The sequence below is a fragment of the Colletes gigas genome, unplaced genomic scaffold (assembly GCF_013123115.1).
Source record: "Colletes gigas isolate AHSC1104 unplaced genomic scaffold, ASM1312311v1 Colletes_gigas_Sc00003, whole genome shotgun sequence".
Classification (NCBI taxonomy): Eukaryota; Metazoa; Arthropoda; class Insecta; order Hymenoptera; family Colletidae; genus Colletes; species Colletes gigas.
This window is the reverse complement of record NW_025106632.1, coordinates 6846844-6866116: the sequence shown is the minus strand read 5'-3', so window position 1 is coordinate 6866116 and position 19273 is coordinate 6846844. Positions and strand designations below refer to the sequence as shown.

At 35.2% G+C, this 19273-nt stretch overlaps 1 protein-coding gene across 1 annotated transcript; it reads left to right on the top strand.

The window, feature by feature from the left end:
- The first annotated feature begins 1251 nt into the window (after nucleotides 1–1251).
- On the top strand, nucleotides 1252–18995 carry LOC122404804 (ras-like protein family member 10B). The gene is made up of 5 exons (XM_043409042.1): nucleotides 1252–1654; nucleotides 7209–7369; nucleotides 13247–13483; nucleotides 14562–14765; nucleotides 18667–18995. The coding sequence occupies exons 1-5, from the start codon at nucleotides 1429–1431 to the stop codon at nucleotides 18790–18792; spliced, it is 954 nt and encodes a 317-aa protein (XP_043264977.1). The 5' UTR covers nucleotides 1252–1428; the 3' UTR covers nucleotides 18793–18995.
- The last annotated feature ends 278 nt before the right edge of the window (nucleotides 18996–19273 follow it).

Sequence of the window (19273 nt, the reverse complement as noted above, 5' to 3'; positions counted from 1 at the left end):
ACGAGTCTTTGCAAGGTGATGGTATACTATGTTCCTAATGGTATGTGTAAAATATTAGGTGTAGATACTCGATAATTTTAATGATATAAACAATTAAAGTTGCACACCATACCCATATATAATGAGTATAGAGACTAAATAGTCCATTCAAAATGGATAAAATTACCTATTTATAATAAAAATTGTTACAAATTTTCTCGACTGGATTTTTACAAATTTACTCTGATTTTCTATACGGAGAATGAATATAAACATTTATTTCCATTGCATTATTAACACTTCTGCAAGTATCTATCATTCCAATTTCTTTGATACAAGTAGATACACACTTACAATTAATTCTAGTGTTATAATATAGAGATAAAGCGTATCAAAATTGCCCGTATTATGAGAAAGTTTTACCCAACTATGTTAATTGTATATTTTTGTAAATCGTTACTGTAAATATTAAATAAAATAGATTTATTGTTATAATTTATGTTTTTCATTATTTATAGTTTTAGCCTTACATGAAAATTTTATAAAAATTACATGTCAATGAACCGGGGAATCGAACAGGAGACCTTGGATTTACCAGCCAGGTACTCTGACCGCCTCGCCAAAGTCGCTTCGATATCAACTATTTATACTCATGGTATACAGGGTGTTCACCCACCCCTGGGAAGATTCTAGAGACCAAAATAAGACGAAAATGAAGAATATTAATTTCTCGACTGAGGCTTCGTTAAAAAGTTATTAACAATTAAATTAAAAAATTTCAAATCGTTCTGGAAAAATTATTTTCGGTTAAGGGGATCCATTACAATCATTTTTGGTGAATAGACATACCCCCGAAATCCTACACACTTTCGAGAAAAAAATTCGAGAAGGTGTGAAATTTTTCGACGGAAAAAAAAATTTCAAATCGTTCTGGAAAAATTATTTTCAGTTGCGGGGGCCAATTACAATCATTTTGGGTGAATACACACACCCCCGAAATCCTACGCATTTTCGAGAAAAAAATTCGAGAAGGTATGAAATTTTTTCACAAAATTAAAAAATTTCAAATCGTTCTGGAAAAATTATTTTCGGTTGTGGGGGTCAATTACAATCATTTTTGGTCATTACACATACCCCCGAAATCCTGCGCATTTTCGAGAAAAAAATTCAGCACCAGCGAAACTTTGAACGTTAATAACTTTTTAACGAAGCCTCCATCATGAAATTGGCATTCTTGATTTTCGACTTATTTTGGCCTCTAGAATCCCCCATTAAAATTTTTCCCAAGGGTGACCGATCACTCTGTATAGGTGTGATGCACAACTTTAATTGTCTATATCTTTAAAATTATTGAGTATCTACACCTAATATTTTGCACGTATCATTAGGAATACGTGTACTATCACCTTGCAAATACTCGTTGAAATCGGCGTGTCCCACTGGGGGGCCATGTGGCTCCCTGAGAGTCCCGAATCCCGAGCGGAGTCAGTCGCGCTGCGAGTGTCGACCGCGAAGGTTGTCGGATTACGGTTGCGTCTCGCAGGTGCAACGTTCCCTTGCATTTATTCATGTCGCGCCACGGTGATCGCGCGATCGACATCGATGGATCGTTCGAGAAAAGGAAACGAAGTTCTGTCGATCCAATCGACCCTACACGTGAACAAACGACTGCTCGGTAACGAATCTCGAAACACGCGCGACACGTGACCATTTTTTAATTTTCCCACGCTTTTCGCATCGAAACGAACCCCCCTTTCTTTCGTGTCCCAAACATTATTATCGTACGCCGCGTTACGCGTCGAAACGCAAGTTTCCAATCTCGTTTGGCAATTTTATTTTAAGACACTGCTTCCGTGATTTTTTTTTTTTATTTTTTTCGTGCCCGTAAACGCGGACGTTAATTCCAGACGCGATAACGAAATTTGGATTTAACGACGCGGACAGTGTCGTCAGGAAGGTTTTAAAATTCAATCTTCTTCGAGACTTCGTGCTCTCGCGGCGTCGACCACGCGGAAAAGTGCAAACGATTTAGGAGGGGGGTTGGACAATTTCGTGATTCGTGACCCGAAATTGTGCGGCGAGATTTTTCTTTCTTTGGGGAATTCTATTTGAAGTCGGTCTTCCGAAGGAATCGTTTTTAAAAAAAGAATGATAAATAGACATTGGTGTAACCCTTAAATGAATTATTGGGACCCTCCACAAGTGTAAACTAATATCGTATATGTCGATATAATTATTTTAAAATTTGAGTAATCCTTCGTTAGTTCGTCAGTTTTTAAATGCTTTAAAGTCGATTTCAATTTACCAATTTGGTAAAAATCAACGTTAAATAAAATAATTCAGTTGAGATTGGAGTCCACTTAAGGGTTCGGTGTAAATATGTTATATAACGAGTATGTATTCAGATCGTTTCATTGTATTTTTTTTAATGGTTCCGATGATTTACTTCCAAAGGAAAAATCGTCGTGCAATAATCCGCTGGCGACGTAGAAAATCCTTGAAAAGCGACTCGACGAATTTTCTCCGGTTCTTAGCCTTTTCATTAAGCGTTGCCGATGCGCCGACGCATCGGTCAAAGCGTTGTGCGAAACGAAATAAAATTTCGCTCGCGATCGTTCGAATGCAAGCTTTGCAAAAAAAAAAAAATATCGACTTACCGATCGTCTTTGTGTCAGACGATACGAATCGTTCGAATACTCGACGAAATCATTTTACAAGAAAATACAACCATGCAAATGGAAAGCTTCTTCGACGTTTAAAAAGTCGTAAATCATCGTAGACAAATCGCGTAAAAAATTTATCAAATATCTACTGGACTCGAGTATATTTATTAAAATCCTTCCCCAAAGAAGATTAAAGTAGATAAAGTAACAATGGAAATAAGTGTGAAACGTCAAAGTGTGGAAGTTTAAATAAAAATTATAAACACGTATACAGGGTGTTCGGTACCACAGGGAAAAATTTTAATGAGTGATTCTAGAGGCCAAAATAAGACGAAAATCAAGAATACCAATTTGTTGATAGAGGCTTGGTTAAAAAGTTATTAACGTTTAAAGTTCCGCCCTTACTGAATTTTTTTCTCGAAAATGGGCAGGATTTCGGGGGTATGTCTGTTCACCAAAAATTATTGAAATCGACCCCCGCAACCGAAAATAATTTTTCCAAAACGGTTTGAAATTTTTTTTTCGCAGAATTTAAGCACCTAATTAGGTTTTCGCTAAGGAATTTTTTTCTCGAAACTGCGTAGGATTCCGAAGGTATGTCTATTCACCGAAAATGATTGTAATTGACTCCTGCAACCGAAAATAATTTTTTTAGAATGATTTGAAATTTTTTAATTTTGTCGAAAAATTTCAAATCTTCTCGAATTTTTTTCTTGAAACTGAGTAGGATTTCGAGGTTATGTCTAATCACCGAAAATGTTTGTAATTGACCCCCGGAAGCGAAACTAATTTGTTTAGAACGATTTGAAAAATTGTAATTTTGTCGAAAAATTTCAAACATTCTCGAATTTTTTTCTAGAAACTGCGTAGGATTTCGGAGTTTAGTCTATTCACCAAAATTGATTGCAATTGACCCCCGCAACCGAAAATAATTTTTCCAAAATTATTTGAAATTTTCTAATTTTGTCAAAAAATTTCACACCTTCTCGAATTTTTTTCTCGAAACTGCATAGGATTTCGGAGTTTAGTCTATTCACCAAAATTGATTGCAATTGACCCCCGCAACCGAAAATAATTTTTCCAAAATTATTTGAAATTTTCTAATTTTGTCAAAAAATTTCACACCTTCTCGAATTTTTTTCTCGAAATTGCGTAGGATTTCGAAGGTATGTCTGTCCACCAAAAATAATTGTAATTGACCCCCGGAGCCGAAAATAATTTTTTTAGAATGATTTGAAATTTTCTAATTTTGTCAAAAAATTTCACACCTTCTCGAATTTTTTTCTCGAAACTGCGTAGGATTTCGTGGATATGTCTATTTATCAAAAATGATTGAAATTGACATACACCCTGTATACGATAAAATGAAATTAATTTTATGTATTATATGATTCTACGTGAAAAATTAGAATTTAAAAAATTGTAGAATTGTTTACGTAAAATCTACGAGAAAAGATTATCGAAAAGGGTCCCTAATTTTCCGAGCACAGAGTACCAGACTCTAATTTTCTCGAAAGTTTGACGATTGTATGCGATCCGAGGTAAGCTTAAATAGTCGAATATAACGTTTGATTCACGATCGGGGCGAATTTTGTCCGCGTCGGGTCCAGCTTCGTTCGATTTTTATTTTTAGTTGGAATCAGTTCAAGGCTGGCGATAAATACTCCGGTTCGCAATTTTACATTTATACATGGTATTTGAGAGACTGTTCCCGCCGAGTTACGCGTTTCGTTCGAGCGACAAATTATTTTCCACAAACGAAAGGGGATCCTCGTCAGAAATTGGACAAAAAAAAAAAAATTAATTTGAATATAATACTGTGCATTTCGTCGAGAGCGAGTCACCGTATAATTAATAATTTATCGATGTCTAAAATAAAGAAATAAATCATGCAACGAGATCCAATCCTACCAACGAAGTCAAAGGTGGCTCGATTTTCGAAACGAAGAATTTTGTATTCCTTGAGGGAGTTGCAGGTCACGTGTAAAAATATTTGACTGACGACTAAGGTATTCTCCAAGTAAACTTCTGAACAAAAGATATTCTGAAACCAATCGCCACCGACGAAACAGTATCGAGCTGGTTACGATTGGTCTCCTCGAATAAACGTATAAATTAAAAAGGGAAGACGCGATTTATTCCTGTAATCGGGTCACCTAACGTGCAGGTGGCCGTTGTAATCGGTTAAAATTGTAACATTTTGTGTTAAGAATACGATAATTAAGAAAGTATTACAGAGTTGAAAATTTGTTTACGAAAATGTTCGTAGCAATTTCTCTGAATGCTAAGCGATAAACAAGTTATAATTTCACAAAAATAGGAAGAGTAGATCGTGAAGAGGGAATATAAATTAAAGATTACGAAAGCATCCCTTGCAACAATTTGTATTTTTAATTTCATTCCTTCGTTTGGTATTTTGTTAGTTGGATGCAAGCTCACGCGATTTTAGCTATAATGTAGCATTAGTTTATTTTTTTTTTCTTCTTTTTATTTACAAACTGTCGGATTTCTCTTTAGGAATTTCTCGGGGGGCCAGAAATTAGTGATTCCCCCGCTCCATAGCGACAAACCCACCAATAACAAATATTCAACGGTTGCCAACATCACGCAAAATCCTTTAATCCTCTCGAATTCGAGCATACGATCTGTCGCAAACTTGAATCGTTGCCAAAACTATCGGATACACCGTTGCAGTATTTGAAATCGTATAATTTTCGATATCTTGGGGCCGTACGGCGATGTTTGTTTTAAACTTCAACGATATATCTCGAACTACATCGCGAACACAACGCGAACAGAAAAAGTACAAATAATCGAAAATAAAATATTACAGGGCGTGAATCTAAAAATTCCGATTGAACTTTCAGAACGATTCGACGAATCAAATATTTCGTACGACTAATGGAAAATATTGGAATTTTTTAATCGGGTTCGATTTAAAAGCGTATTCATATTTGATTGTGTCTTGAAAAATTTTAATGGGAGATTCTAGAGGCCGAAATAGGTCGAAAATCAAGAATACCAATTTGTTGATAGAGGGCTCGTTAAAAAGTTATTAACTTTCAAAGTTCCGCCATTACTGAATTTTTTTCTCGAAAATGCGCCGGATTTCGGGGGTATGTGTAATGACAAAAAATGATTGTAATTAACCCTCGCAACTGAAAATAATTTTTTTACAATGATTTGAAATTCTTTAATTTTGTCGAAAAATTTCATACATTCTCGAATTTTTTTCTCGAAACTACGTAGGATTTCGAAGGTATGTCTATTCACTAAAAATGATTGTTATTGACCCCTGCAACCGAAAATAATTTTTTTAGAACGATTTGAAATTTTTTAATTTTCCCGAAAATTTGTCCAGCTTCCTGAATTTTTTTCTCGAAACTGCGTAGGATTTCGAAGGTATGTCTATTCACTAAAAATGATTGTTATTGACCCCTGCAACCGAAAATAATTTTTTTAGAATGATTTGAAATTTTTTAATTTTGTCGAAAAATTTCATACCTTCTCGAATTTTTTTCTCGAAACTACGTAGGATTTCGAAGGTATGTCTATTCACTAAAAATGATTGTTATTGACCCCTGCAACCGAAAATAATTTTTTTAGAACGATTTGAAATTTTTTAATTTTCCCGAAAATTTGTCCAGCTTCCTGAATTTTTTTCTCGAAACTGCGTAGGATTTCGAAGGTATGTCTATTCACTAAAAATGATTGTTATTGACCCCTGCAACCGAAAATAATTTTTTTAGAATGATTTGAAATTTTTTAATTTTGTCGAAAAATTTCATACCTTCTCGAATTTTTTTCTCGAAACTGCGTAAGATTTCGAAGATATGTCTATTAACCAAAAATGATTGTAATTGACTCCTACGACCGAAAATAATTTTTTTAGAATGATTTGAAATTTTTTAATTTTCCCGAAAATTTGTCCAGCTTCCTGAATTTTTTTCTCGAAACTGCGTAAGATTTCGAAGATATGGCTGTTCACCAAAAATGATTGTAATTGACCCCTACGACCGAAAATAATTTTTTCAGAATGATTTCAAATTTTTTAATTTTGTCGAAAATTTGTCCACCTTCCTGAATGTTTTCGTCGTGTTTGGGCTAATTTTCATTGGAAAAACATTTCCAATCCATTAGTGATGGGAAATATGCAAACATCCTAAACGCTTAGAAACGTGCAAACATCGTAAAAATTGTTATTTTCGCTACTATGATTTAACGCATTGCCCGAGTACGCAAAAACAATTGCGTGGGCGTGAGTCACAATTGTTTCGTACACGCGGAAGGTATTGTATTAAAGTGCAACACGACGATCAATTACGCCGTGGAAACAACGCGGCTAACTGTTTGAAATTTCGAAAACGAAGCTTCCAATTTCGAAAAATTCCGTCGCGTCGGATACTCTTTCGAAACGCGATTAAAGATCGTACGCGTGCAATTAAACGATTATTTTCTATCAACTTTGCACGCGTACAGTCCGTTAGAGGTTCCGCTGTAATTTGGTAAAGGTGAAATTTTATTTTCGATATGAGAAAAATGATGGATTATGTGAATCGTTCGCAGAGCTCGATCTGGACTATTTGGAAAGGAGAGGAGGCGAGTCAATATCCTGTGAAAACGCCGAAAGCGGATCGAAAGAGGAAGAAAGCCCCGCAGACACTCTGGATCGTATCAAAGTTGTGTTTCTCGGTGCACCTGGGGTGGGAAAGTCCAGCATAATTAGGGTGAGCACGATTTTCACTGAATCAGATCGTCATCGATTAATCGATGATTACACAGAGATCTCCAACCGTACTTTTAACCACGAAATTCTAACACTCCCCCGTAAAACAACATTATTATCCGAAATAATCTTTTGGAACAGGATTTTCGTACCACGAACATCGTTTGAAATTTTTAAGTTGGCTTCGAAAGGTTATTAAAATAAATAATATTTTCTACCTCACTTGTTGCTTTATTTTGTTAAAACCAACAAGTTAAAAGTTAATAAATTCAATTCTAAACCCTAAAACTAAAAAGTTCTTATTGAAAAATTCTAAAAAAAGAAATTGACGATTCGATTAAAATTGCGAGAGTGGTAACTTTATTTTGTCTTCGTGTACCTATAATGTAACACTAGCGTACGGTGCAATTTAAAATAAAAAGAAGAAAAGTACAGTTATACTTCACAAACACATTGTCGTACGCGTGAAAAAAATAATTGGGCGGATATGCTGTACGTATAGATGAAAATAATTGGACGAACACCTGTCTATATAATGAAAGCCCTGCCCAAGCTTCGTAACGCTCGTTAATGAAAGACCTAGTATAATTCCATTTAGTAAAATGAAGTTTGCAATCAGCAGATATTAAAACAATGTCCCGCCCGGCCATCAAGTTTTTACTGTTCGTTTTTCCCCTTTTTCCTTTCATCGCGAACGCGCGATTATTAGATTCACTTCACGCTCTTATAATTTCAAAAGTCACCAATCACCCAAGTAATTATTCATAGCAACGAAGTCGATTCGTCTTTCTTTTCATCTTTTTTGTTTCAACTTGTCGGAAAGTTGGAATAAAAAAGTGAGGTTATGTATATTTTGACAGGTTCACAGGTGAAAACAAGTAACTGTCGTTACTGTGTTCAAAATGCCAGGAAGTCAAATGCTAATTTGTTAAACATGCATCGAATGAAATTTCTGCCATTTCTGCTAATATTTAATTGAATAAGTCACCATTTTAACTGTTAGGTACATTTACTAAATACATAGTGGCTCAGGTATCCAATGAAGTTACCTTGGAAATTATAAAATATTGATAGTATTATATGTTATAAAAAAGATTAACACGTTGGCTGCCAGTCTAAAATCGTAAAATTGTTTGCAAGACCAAAACTTTGACTTTAGTCAATTGTAAACTGTATAAAACTATACAAATGTATATTCATTCTTTTATAGAAAATTACAGTAAACTTTCAAAAATTCAGTCGAATAAATTTTTTACAAGTTTTATTAAAAATTACGAATGGGGTCCTTTTGACTGCTTTGGTAGTACCAGTATTAAAAGTTGTCCTACTAGTTACTCTCGTAACCTCGTTAGAATTTATGAAGCCTATTAAAATTCATTTTCTTTCACATTTCAACTTGAGAATTAATTGTTCTAGTTCCACTGTTAAAAGTTCTGCCCATGTATCGGTGACGTGGCAGTCAAAGTGTTAAAGAATGTGTGGCATGCCTCCGAGTGGTCTCAATTTAATTTGTATAAGAATCGGTAATAGGATCTTCAAAATTGACGCTGTGATTAATTTTCAAATGGCCTCTGTGATATTTTCTACGATAAAATGTTGATTCATCAATCTCGACAATCTTCTCTACCCTTCTAATTGCTGTGCAGTAATTCTACAGCCAATCGACCATTATTTGCCCTATAAAATAAGACCATTGCAAAACAGTATTTTTATTTAATTTTTATAATTGTATGTTAGCGTATATGTTAATTTTAGAGCATCTGTAGCTGAGTTAGGTCTGGGTTAGGTTAGGAGCCAAAAGGGAGACAATATTTTGTACTCTTGCTGCACATACTGTCTACTTGACCTACTCCTTCATAGTACGTGCATAAAAAAATGATTTTTATGCATACATGTTTAACAAATTAGCATTTGACTACCTGGCATCTGTAATTTACACTATAGAACATAGTAACGACAGTCATTTGTTTCTACTTGTGAACTTGTCAAAATATACTTAACCCTACTTTTTTACTGCAACTTTACGACAAGTTTAAACAAAAATAACGAATTTCCGTAAATAATGAAATGCATATTAACAATGTACTGAATTAGTCGAATCGAATGACGTATAACTCACCCTAATCGGTGAACGGTCCATTTGCTAGGAATATTCTAAACTGATTAAATAACTATATATAGACAATATTGAAATGTTAAACACAACCACTTTAATTATTTATTAGATATGACATAGTTAAACATGAAATACAGTAACGAACAAACGACACGACTCGACACGAACAACAGACACGGGAATCCCCGCACGATCTTCGACCTTATAGGTGTCGCCACTTTGGTCGTTGCTTATTGCCGCGAAATTATGAACGGCTCAACATATTTTACGTTCACGCGATCTGGTAGAGCTGTGGTACTTAATCTGTGATCCATAGATCCCATCATGCGTCAATATTATAACATTTATTATACTAAAAAAAGAAATTCTATTTAACAACAATATATGTATATATAAAAATACTAATTTTCAGCTTTAAACAAGAAATATTTTTCTGTACACGTTTATAAATAAATTTTCTTGTCGAAACAAACTGATGTAAGATCATTCTTAATTTTCAGCCACAAATCACGGCTTTTCAGACTACCGCGTGAATTTAGGCACACGATTGGCAAAAAATTACGATCATAAAAATAGTCACGATCATTTTACGAAAAATCAAAGTGATTCTAATTTTTTAAAATGGTGGTATGCATTTTTAAAATCATTTTTGAGATCGCGGGCAGGTAAAAAGGTATAAATCGTGCTTGTCGAAGACGCGAGAAACCAAAGAAGAAAGTAACGGAAGCTTAATTGCACCCGTGGGTCCCGTGATCGATAATACCCTCTTGTGTTTCACGATTAAAAAAGGAGACAGAAGCTCGCAGACGTTCGATCCAGTGACGAACGCCGCTTCACAAGACGCGAATGACTTCCGTTCATTTCCGGAACCAATTTCCTGTTACCGATGGTAACTGTCGCCGCCCAAGGAAATTGAATGTCGTCGAAAAAGGATTGTAGAATGTTTAATCGGGAAATACGACGAGTGCATGTATAGCTTTCAACGAGCCATTTTTTTCAAATGTGATAACCAAAGAAAAAATTTTCAAACAATTTTTCCGAATTTATCATTTTGTCGCTTTTTTCAAAAAGCTCCCTTATTACAAATTTTTTATCGAAACAAACAAAGAATAAACGATAGCAAATATATTAATTGAATCGTTGATTAAATAATAATTATTCTGTTAACGAAACAATGTTATCGATAGGTAAATGATCGATAAAGTAAGGATTGCACGGTTCTTCCAAGAACACAAAAATGATAATTTAGATAATAACAGTGAAAATTAAAATATTAATGAAAGATTCGTATTTGTGTATTACACACGTGGTATATCAACAAGCGTACTCGTGCAACAGGCGTACGATAGTGGGTAACAATATACATATACTCGACGACATTACATTCCAGTAAGTATCGGAATTCGAGTCTCCGGCGACTGGATACAATAATAGTTTCGTGTACATATTCCCGATCCCCATGGTTTGTAGATTATTCAATTGCTCGAGACGATACAGTTTTGGGAGTCTAACCTATTTCATCGTGAAACAGTAATTCTACACTTGGACAGTGCAACGAGGTAAAATTGAATAAAAGTATTAGAGGTTACGAAATATTACAAAGGTAATTAAATTAGAACAACTGTATTAAACTTGTGCACAATACATTTCGCATTTAACGGAATTAACTAATACTACATATATCAAAGAAGAGAAAGATAAATTTGGACATTATGCAATTGCAATTTGTGGAATTTGCAATGCAATTGGAACATATTGCAATTTATGTTGCATGGTCGCAAAAAATACTTGTTTAATGCTTACCATTTATAATATTGTGCGATACTTGGGACTATACATGTATGAGTAAATGGAACGGAACTTTGTAATTGTGAGAAACTCCTGACAAATACATTTCCCTGGAGTTTGAAAAGCTGATTACCTTTATCCCGTACCTTTAATGTTTAAACTCGATTCCCATGAGTAAAACATTACTACCAACTTTATTGTAACGTCGTGTTAAAGTATCGATAAATTTTATTTGATTCCGCCACTTAGACCTATCCGTTTGCTTCCAGCTTCGTGCACCGGTGTGCAATTACAGCGGAACGTATCGTATTCTTCGATCAATTTTCATTTTCCTTTATTGCAGTTTCACGAACCCTTTGGGAGGACCACGCGAACCGTTAAAACGCGTAAAATACGCAATAACACGACAAAACAGAATTTTATCGACGCCATACCACTTTTTGAAACAAATTCTAAAAGTAATCCCAACAAATCCCTAGAAATCCCTAGAATAATAAGTGCTGTTATATTAACTACACTCTACCTACAAAAGATAACAAATATTAGTTAAAGAATTAATTTTCAAAGGGGGGAAATATTTAAAAATACTTTCGAATTTCGATCATAATTTGGATAAAGAATTTTTAATATTTTTGGTAAAAAATTTTTTTCTCGAAATTGTAATTGACCCCCGCAATCGAAACTAATTTTTCCAGGACGATTTACAATTTTTTAATTTTGTCGAAAAATTTGTCCACCTTTCTGAATTTTTTTCTCAAAACTGAGTAGGATTTCGAGGGTATGTCTATTGACCAAAAATAATTGTAATGGATCCCCGGAACCGAAAATAATTTTTTTAGAATGATTTGAAATTTTTTAATTTTTTCAAAAAATTTCAAAACTTCTCGAATTTTTTTCTCGAAACTGAGTAGGATTTCGAGAATATATCTATTCATCGAAAATTATTGTAATGGACCCCCGCAACCGAAAATAATTATTTTTAAATGATTTGAAACTTTTCAATTTTGTCAAAAAATTTGTCCACTTTCCTGAATTTTTTTCTCGAAACTGACTAGAATTTCGTGGGTATGTCTATTCACCAAAATTGTTTGTAATTGACGCCCGGAGCCGAAAATATTTTTTTTAGAATGATTTGACATTTTTTAATTTTGTCCAAAAATTTATCCACCTTCTTGAATTTTTTTCTCGAAACTGAGTAGGAATTCGAAGCTATATCTATTCACCAAAAATGTTTGTAATTGACCCCCGACTTCGAAAATAATTTTTCCAGAACGATTAGAAATTTTTCTTTTTCGTTGAAAAATTTAGGCATTTTCACGAATTTTTTCTCGAAAATGCGCAAGATTTCGGGGATATGCCTGTTCACCAAAAATTATTGCAATTAACCCCCGCTACCGAAAATAATTTTTTCAGATCGATTAGAAATTTTTCTTTCTTTTCGAAAAATTTAGGCATTTTCACGAATTTTTTTCTTGAAAATGCGTAGGATTTCAGGGGTATGTGTAATGGCCAAAAATAATTGTAATTGACCCCCGCAGCCGAAAATAATTTTTCCAGAACGATTTGAAATTTTTTAATTTTGTCAAAAAATTGGTCCACCTTCTTGAATTTTTGTCTCGAAACTGAGTAGGAATTCGAAGCTATATCTATTCACCAAAAATGTTTGTAATTGACCCCCGCAGCCGAAAATAATTTTTCCAGAACGATTTGAAATTTTTTAATTTTGTCGAAAAATTGGTCCACCTACTCGAATTTTTTTCTCTAAAATTGCGTAGGATTTGGGGGCTATGCAATTACCAATTGTAAATCAATTACAATATGGATGATCGACACGAGCCGGAAACTCGAAAACGTTCCGTGATTTTCGAGTCCTGCGCATAGTCCCAGAATTCTCTTTTGCTTCCGCCCGCGATGGCGGTTCGACCGTATTACAAAGGGGTACTCTAGTGTCCAAGAATCGTTTGTGCGTTTCAGCAATTTGTGTGGAGCGAATTCTCCGAGGAGTACAGGCCGACCGAGCGCAGGGAGACTTTTTATCCGAACGTGGTGCTCGCCAATCGATTCTACGAGCTGAAGATCACGGATCTACCGACGATCCCGTACTTTCCGGTCAGCTCGCACCTCGAATGGACGGACTTCCGTTATTACGGGCTACGAAGTGCCAGCGCCTACGTGCTCGTGTTCGATCTCAGCAATCAGGACACGTTTCAGGTATGTACACATACAGACCGTCACGATCCAAAGTTACGCGACCGCTGTTTGGTTTACCTTGTAGCCAGTTAGGTTAGGGCCGTCGAATGTCCGAGCAAAGGGACCCGCAAATTGAATAAAACAATGATTCGTTTAATCCACGTCAGAGACTGAAAACTGATACAGAGTGGTAAACAAGCGTACAGCCACAGCACGAAACTCTCCTTACAAACGCTTAAATGCACAGTAAATAACCTTAAAAGTCTTCCTAAATTTACGTCGCGCGACTAGAACGTGCTTCGCCGGTTAATATATTCGCTGTTCATCGGCTTCGCCGCAATATTGTTGACAGAAATTAAATTTGTAATTCCAAACTTCACTTTCGCCTTAAAATTTCATTTTAAAAGATCCGAATACTCGAGCACACCCCCTGGCACTCTCTTTAAAAGGATTTTCCAACCCAATTGCCGTGGGAACACCTCCTTTCGTTAAAGACCCTTCTTTATACTTAGCAGAGGGTCGGAAACTTTCTTTATTCTATCCTTATCTCGGCTCTTTCTTACACCTTCTTTACGCGAGACGAAAAACGTGTACAATTTTTTGTATTTAGAGAAGAAATCAGTATACCACTATTCGGAATATTTCACGTTACAACTCGACGCAACGCGCTGCAGAGTTTCAGATACGATTCAGCGAGGAGTAATTTTTAATAAATATTTAGGGGAAAAAATTTAATGGGCGATTCTAGAGACCAAAATAAGACGAAAGTCAAGAATACCGATTTGTTGATCGAGGCTTCGTTAAAAAGTTATTAACGTTTGAAGTTGCGCCTTCAAACGCGCATGCAGCGTGCGCAGGTTGCCTATCTACAGGCGCAATTTTAAACGTTAATAACTTTTTAACGAAGTCTCCATCAACAAATCGATATTCTTGATTTTCGTCTTATTTTGGCCCCTAGAATCTCCCATTAAAATTTTTCCCTGAACACGAAATATTTTTGGTTATGTCAAAGTTACTTACGACTCGATCCCCGTACGTGTTAAGAGATATAATTTTCTTGGATGACGATATTGAAACAATTTCATTTCTAATTTCACAGTATATTAGGACGTTACGGGAGCAAATCTACGAAGCACGAGACATGAGGGGTGTACCGTTATTAGTGGTCGGGAACAAGCAAGACGAATTGTCGCCGGCGGCTGCTACCGAAACTAGATACAGGGACATCGTCAATCTCGTCCGGAAACACTGGCGGTGCGGCTATGTCGAGTGCAGCGCAAGATTCAACTGCCGTGTCGTACAGGTACGTGCAATATCAACGTTTATTATCAACGACCCTTTAAACGCGCCGCTGCGCATTGCTCGTTGTCTCATTGTCACGCGAAGTGTCCCACTAGAGAATTTTGCTCTTGGCACGTTCACTGGCGTCACTAGTATCGCGAACCGTCACCCCGTGGCGCTATTTTGATCGCCCTACTGGAAAATGGTACGAAGCGCCAATGATGTGTACGTATATTACAGGATTTGGAGAATTGTTTATTTATCGATAACAGAATGTTGGATGTATATATATAATACATAGTATTTATATACAGTGTCTCGTAACACGTACTTCGAAGGTGGATTCAACGTAAGAAAACAGTAACAAAAGCTCGCTTAAATATGTGTCCTATTTGACACACTTTTTAGTCTTAAACTTTCTAACAACGGGCTCGATGCAATTAACGTACTTAAATGTAAATACATTTCATGAACCATTGGTCTTCTTATTTCTATTTTACGTACTCCTTGCAAGAACCGGGGCGATATGTAGTAAAATATGAACATTCAAAAATTACCTATTATAGAAAAAAAAAAGAGAGAAACACATCTTGTCTGCGCCGGATCTACATAAGTTCTTGCAAGACATTGTAAGCTAGATCCTTCGTGGATCGAATGACTCAAAGGGTTAAAAATAAGTTATCCAACCCTGCCTCTATTAACTTATTTTTTTATATTTTTTATTATATCTTCTTGAAAGTATCATCAATGGATTCACGAAATTTTGTCAATGAAAATGAGTTCAAACACAATCTTACTTATACATTAAGTCTAATAACTAAAAAATAATCCGAGTATACTGTTTACATCAGAGTACATACTCAGTACAAATCAGTGACAATAAGTCGCGCAGTTTGCCTGTCGTTCGAATCGACAGATTAAAAAAAACATTCATCAGAAGCGCTTCGATATGGATCGTTAATACTGAAAAGTATTTTGTTAATAAATATATGTAAATATATGAGACAATATTTGAAATAAAATTTCTTTGAACGTTATTGTATATGATCGTGTCCATACTTATTTTATTTTTGACTCGTCTCGATGTTCTTTAATTGAAACTTGTTTATCAACACTTGGCATTTCATTAATAATTTTTTATCTACAATTTTTTCTTTTTCCGTCAGTTTTTTCTTTGAAATAATATCCGATGTATTTAATTTCTGAGTAGATTTGGATTTACTTTTCGTACTCAACATATTTACACTGGGAACAATAAATTGTTCCTCGGAATTCAAATGTTCACCCTTGGAACGCGTCGATGACGTTCCCTCCGCAATTCGAGCATGATCAGCGTGGTTCGAATTTTTTAGATTATCGTCAAACACATTAGTACATAAAATAGGACTTTTCGATCTATTTTCACGTTGCGCTATATCCGTATCTATTAAGTCATTCTCGTCTCTACCATTTTGTTTTACACTATCATTTTTTAAAGACCACCAAGCTATTGTACTGCACGTGCTGCTTACGTCGCTATTGTCATCTAGCGGGGACCGTATAGGTGTGCTTCGTTTCGTACGTGTGCTTCTACCAACAACGAACGAATCTTGTTGAACAGTAGCAACGTGTTCTGTTGTTTTTTTAAGTTTTTGTTCGACGGTTTTTACATTTAACGTATTGCTTTCTGTGGTTTTAGAATTCATCACTGGCGTAATACTAGGTTTCTTAATGAGGTTGATTTCTTTCAAATTATGCAAAACGTGTTCTACGCTTTCATTACTATTTGACAAAATACTGTCGTCATTTTGTGTCGGGGAAGTACAATTTCCTTTCGAAGTTAATTTTGCCTGATCCTTCGTACTTGATTGCTGCGATATTGGTTCTTTATTTTTCAAAGAATCCGACTTCTGTATTGGGGTCTTACTTGCTGTCGCTGATACTTCATTGTGCGTATTTGGAGAACGGCTATCATTATTACTATCAGACTCTGAACAGGTTTCGAATTGGGCTAGCAAATTCTTAGTATTAACACACTGCTTATTTTGCGCATTTAAAGTGTGACGTCTTGATTTGTATTTCGTTTTTTGTTGAAAATACATTCTGTATAATTCTTGTTGCTGTTGGGTCAGTTCTTTTTTGGCTTCGCCAAGAATGCAATTTATAATGAATATTATATTTTCAGCATCTTCTAGCGTCTCTATCTCGTTTTTAACATAGTTCAAACCAAAACGATTCAGTTGGGATTTAAATGTGGCAAAAATGTGTTTACTCTTTTCTATTATTTTAATAATATATAATTTAAAGTTTCGAATAGTATCTAGTTTGTGTCCAGCTTGTTTCCTATATTTTCTACAAATATTTCTTACTACAAAATCAGTCTTGTTTGAATTATGTTCGCTCATCTCACTGTCTGTTACTTTCTTGCTTCTCGAGCTAGAGGGACTATTACGGAACACATTCAACTTTGTATGTAACTTATCATTATTATAATTATTTATTCTGTTAATTTTGGCAGCTCTATTGCCGCTGAATTTCTTGTTTACAGGAGAATTGAAATCATTTATAACAAGTTTTGTTTTTTTCTTTTTTTCTAGTCGATCAAAGTAATCTGATTCGCTACTATCTTCCCTGTAATGAAATGTTTTCCTTTTCCTGAAACAAGACATTTGCGTTGGAGTTTCTTCCTTTACACGCGGCACGTGTATGTCACATTATCAAATATATTATTGCAATACAATACCATACAACATTCTATACAGGACCAAATGAACAATATAAGCGTACATACTCTAAAATATATCTCGATCAAAGAATCTGATCTTGATGCAATGAATATTAATTTATCATTATTAAAATGAATTGTAATTGGTTATAAAAAGAAATATATGCATAAATCGAAAAAACATAAAGTAAATTGATCTTTTGAATTACAGAGTATTTTATATATATTTGCACATTTATGTAGCTTTGAAATTACATCATATTTTAATACAGGAAAACAAAAATTACAAAACAGAAACATTATTAACCACCAAAATTCAGATTCGTTCGATCAGACCGAGAGGTTAGAAACTTACTCTGGAACAGAAGACATGGTAAAACTAGAACAGAGTCGAAACGATCAAACAATTTGAGTGTATCCTTAACTCAGTTTTATGCAAATCAAAATACAAACGATTTACGAACGGAAGAGCACATTCGCCACAAGCACGCAGTTTTTGCTCTCAACACAGACTCGGTACTGAACACCGCTCGAACGTTAAAAATCAAACTCTGTACAATAATATATTTGACATTGCACGGTTAAAAGGAGAAACCAAACAAAATATTTTATTGTGTCGCTAAACAATGCTATCCATAGAGATTCCATTGTCATGCGTACACATTTTGACGATTATGTATCGGAATGCGCAGGTCCGCGATCGAAAACAGGAAACCCACAAAGAACAAACGTAATTATTGATTTATCATCATTCGATCGTAAAAAAGAGAAATTTTATAAGTAGTACAATTTTTTATTTCATCGCTTGCCTTTGTAAGACAAAGTCTATTAAAAAAAATTAAATCTTTTGTGTAGAATAAAATTTTATACCCATTTGCGTTGCTATACAGGGTGTTCGGCCAACCCGGGGAAAAATTTTAATGGAAGATTCTAGGGGCCAAAATAAGACGAAAATCAAGAATAGCAATTTGTTGATGGAGGCTTCGTTAAAAAGTTATTAACGTGTAAAGTTCCGCCTGTAGATAGGCAACCTGCATACGCTGCGTGCGCATTTGAAGGCGCAACTTTAAACGTTAATAACTTTTTAACAGAGCCTCCATGAATAAATTGGTATTCTTGATTTTCGTCTTATTTTGGCCCCTAGAATCTCCCATTAAAATTTTACCTACCTACAAAGTGGAATTACATTCGCGTAATAAAATGTTTTCGTGAACGACAGGTATTTCGAGAATTAATGAAGAGCATCCAAGCAGTCGAAGGCAGACCACCCTCGCCCCCGTCTGCACCCTCACAGCCGCTGCGATCGCACCCCCACGACACCGGCGAAAAGTGTATTTTTCTCTGACATTGAAACCAAAGAATCAGCGTGCTCGACTTCTGCGACCGTATCATCAGAAGAAGCTGCTTCTTTCCTTATCACGATGCAGGGTCGTAGTTATCTTAAGTCGAAGACGAAAGACAAACGTAAACGGGGGGGTGGTTTATTCAAGAGAATCGCGAAAACCCTAATGCGAAAGTTCAACTTCGCCGGGGATCGCAGGGCAAACATTCCTGCTACTCGTTTTATCGAATTGTAATCCGAAGTAAAAATTCACGAATTTTTTTTTTTTTTTTTTTCTTGGTTCATCGTTTAACCGTGTTAAGCACGGTATTGTGATCGTTCAAAATATGGAGGTCTTTCATGAAACGTTCATTTCTTATGAAAATAAATTGTTTTTGTTATCCTTATAGTAACTTCCTTACCGACAGGGTAAAACAAACACCGAAGAAAGGTTAGTTTTGTTCAGAAGTTATAAATCGTTTGCGTGTTGAGAGGGATGCCCCGA

What these genes read in the sequence shown, in the direction of transcription:
- LOC122404804 (XM_043409042.1), top strand. Translation starts at nt 1,429, where the DNA reads ATGTGGCTCCCTGAGAGTCCCGAATCCCGAGCGGAGTCAGTCGCGCTG. An exon ending in GAAAGTCCAGCATAATTAGG is followed by an intron (nt 7,370 to 13,246) that starts GTGAGCACGATT and finishes TGTGCGTTTCAG; the next exon opens with CAATTTGTGTGGAGCGAATT. An exon ending in TCAACTGCCGTGTCGTACAG is followed by an intron (nt 14,766 to 18,666) that starts GTACGTGCAATA and finishes CGTGAACGACAG; the next exon opens with GTATTTCGAGAATTAATGAA.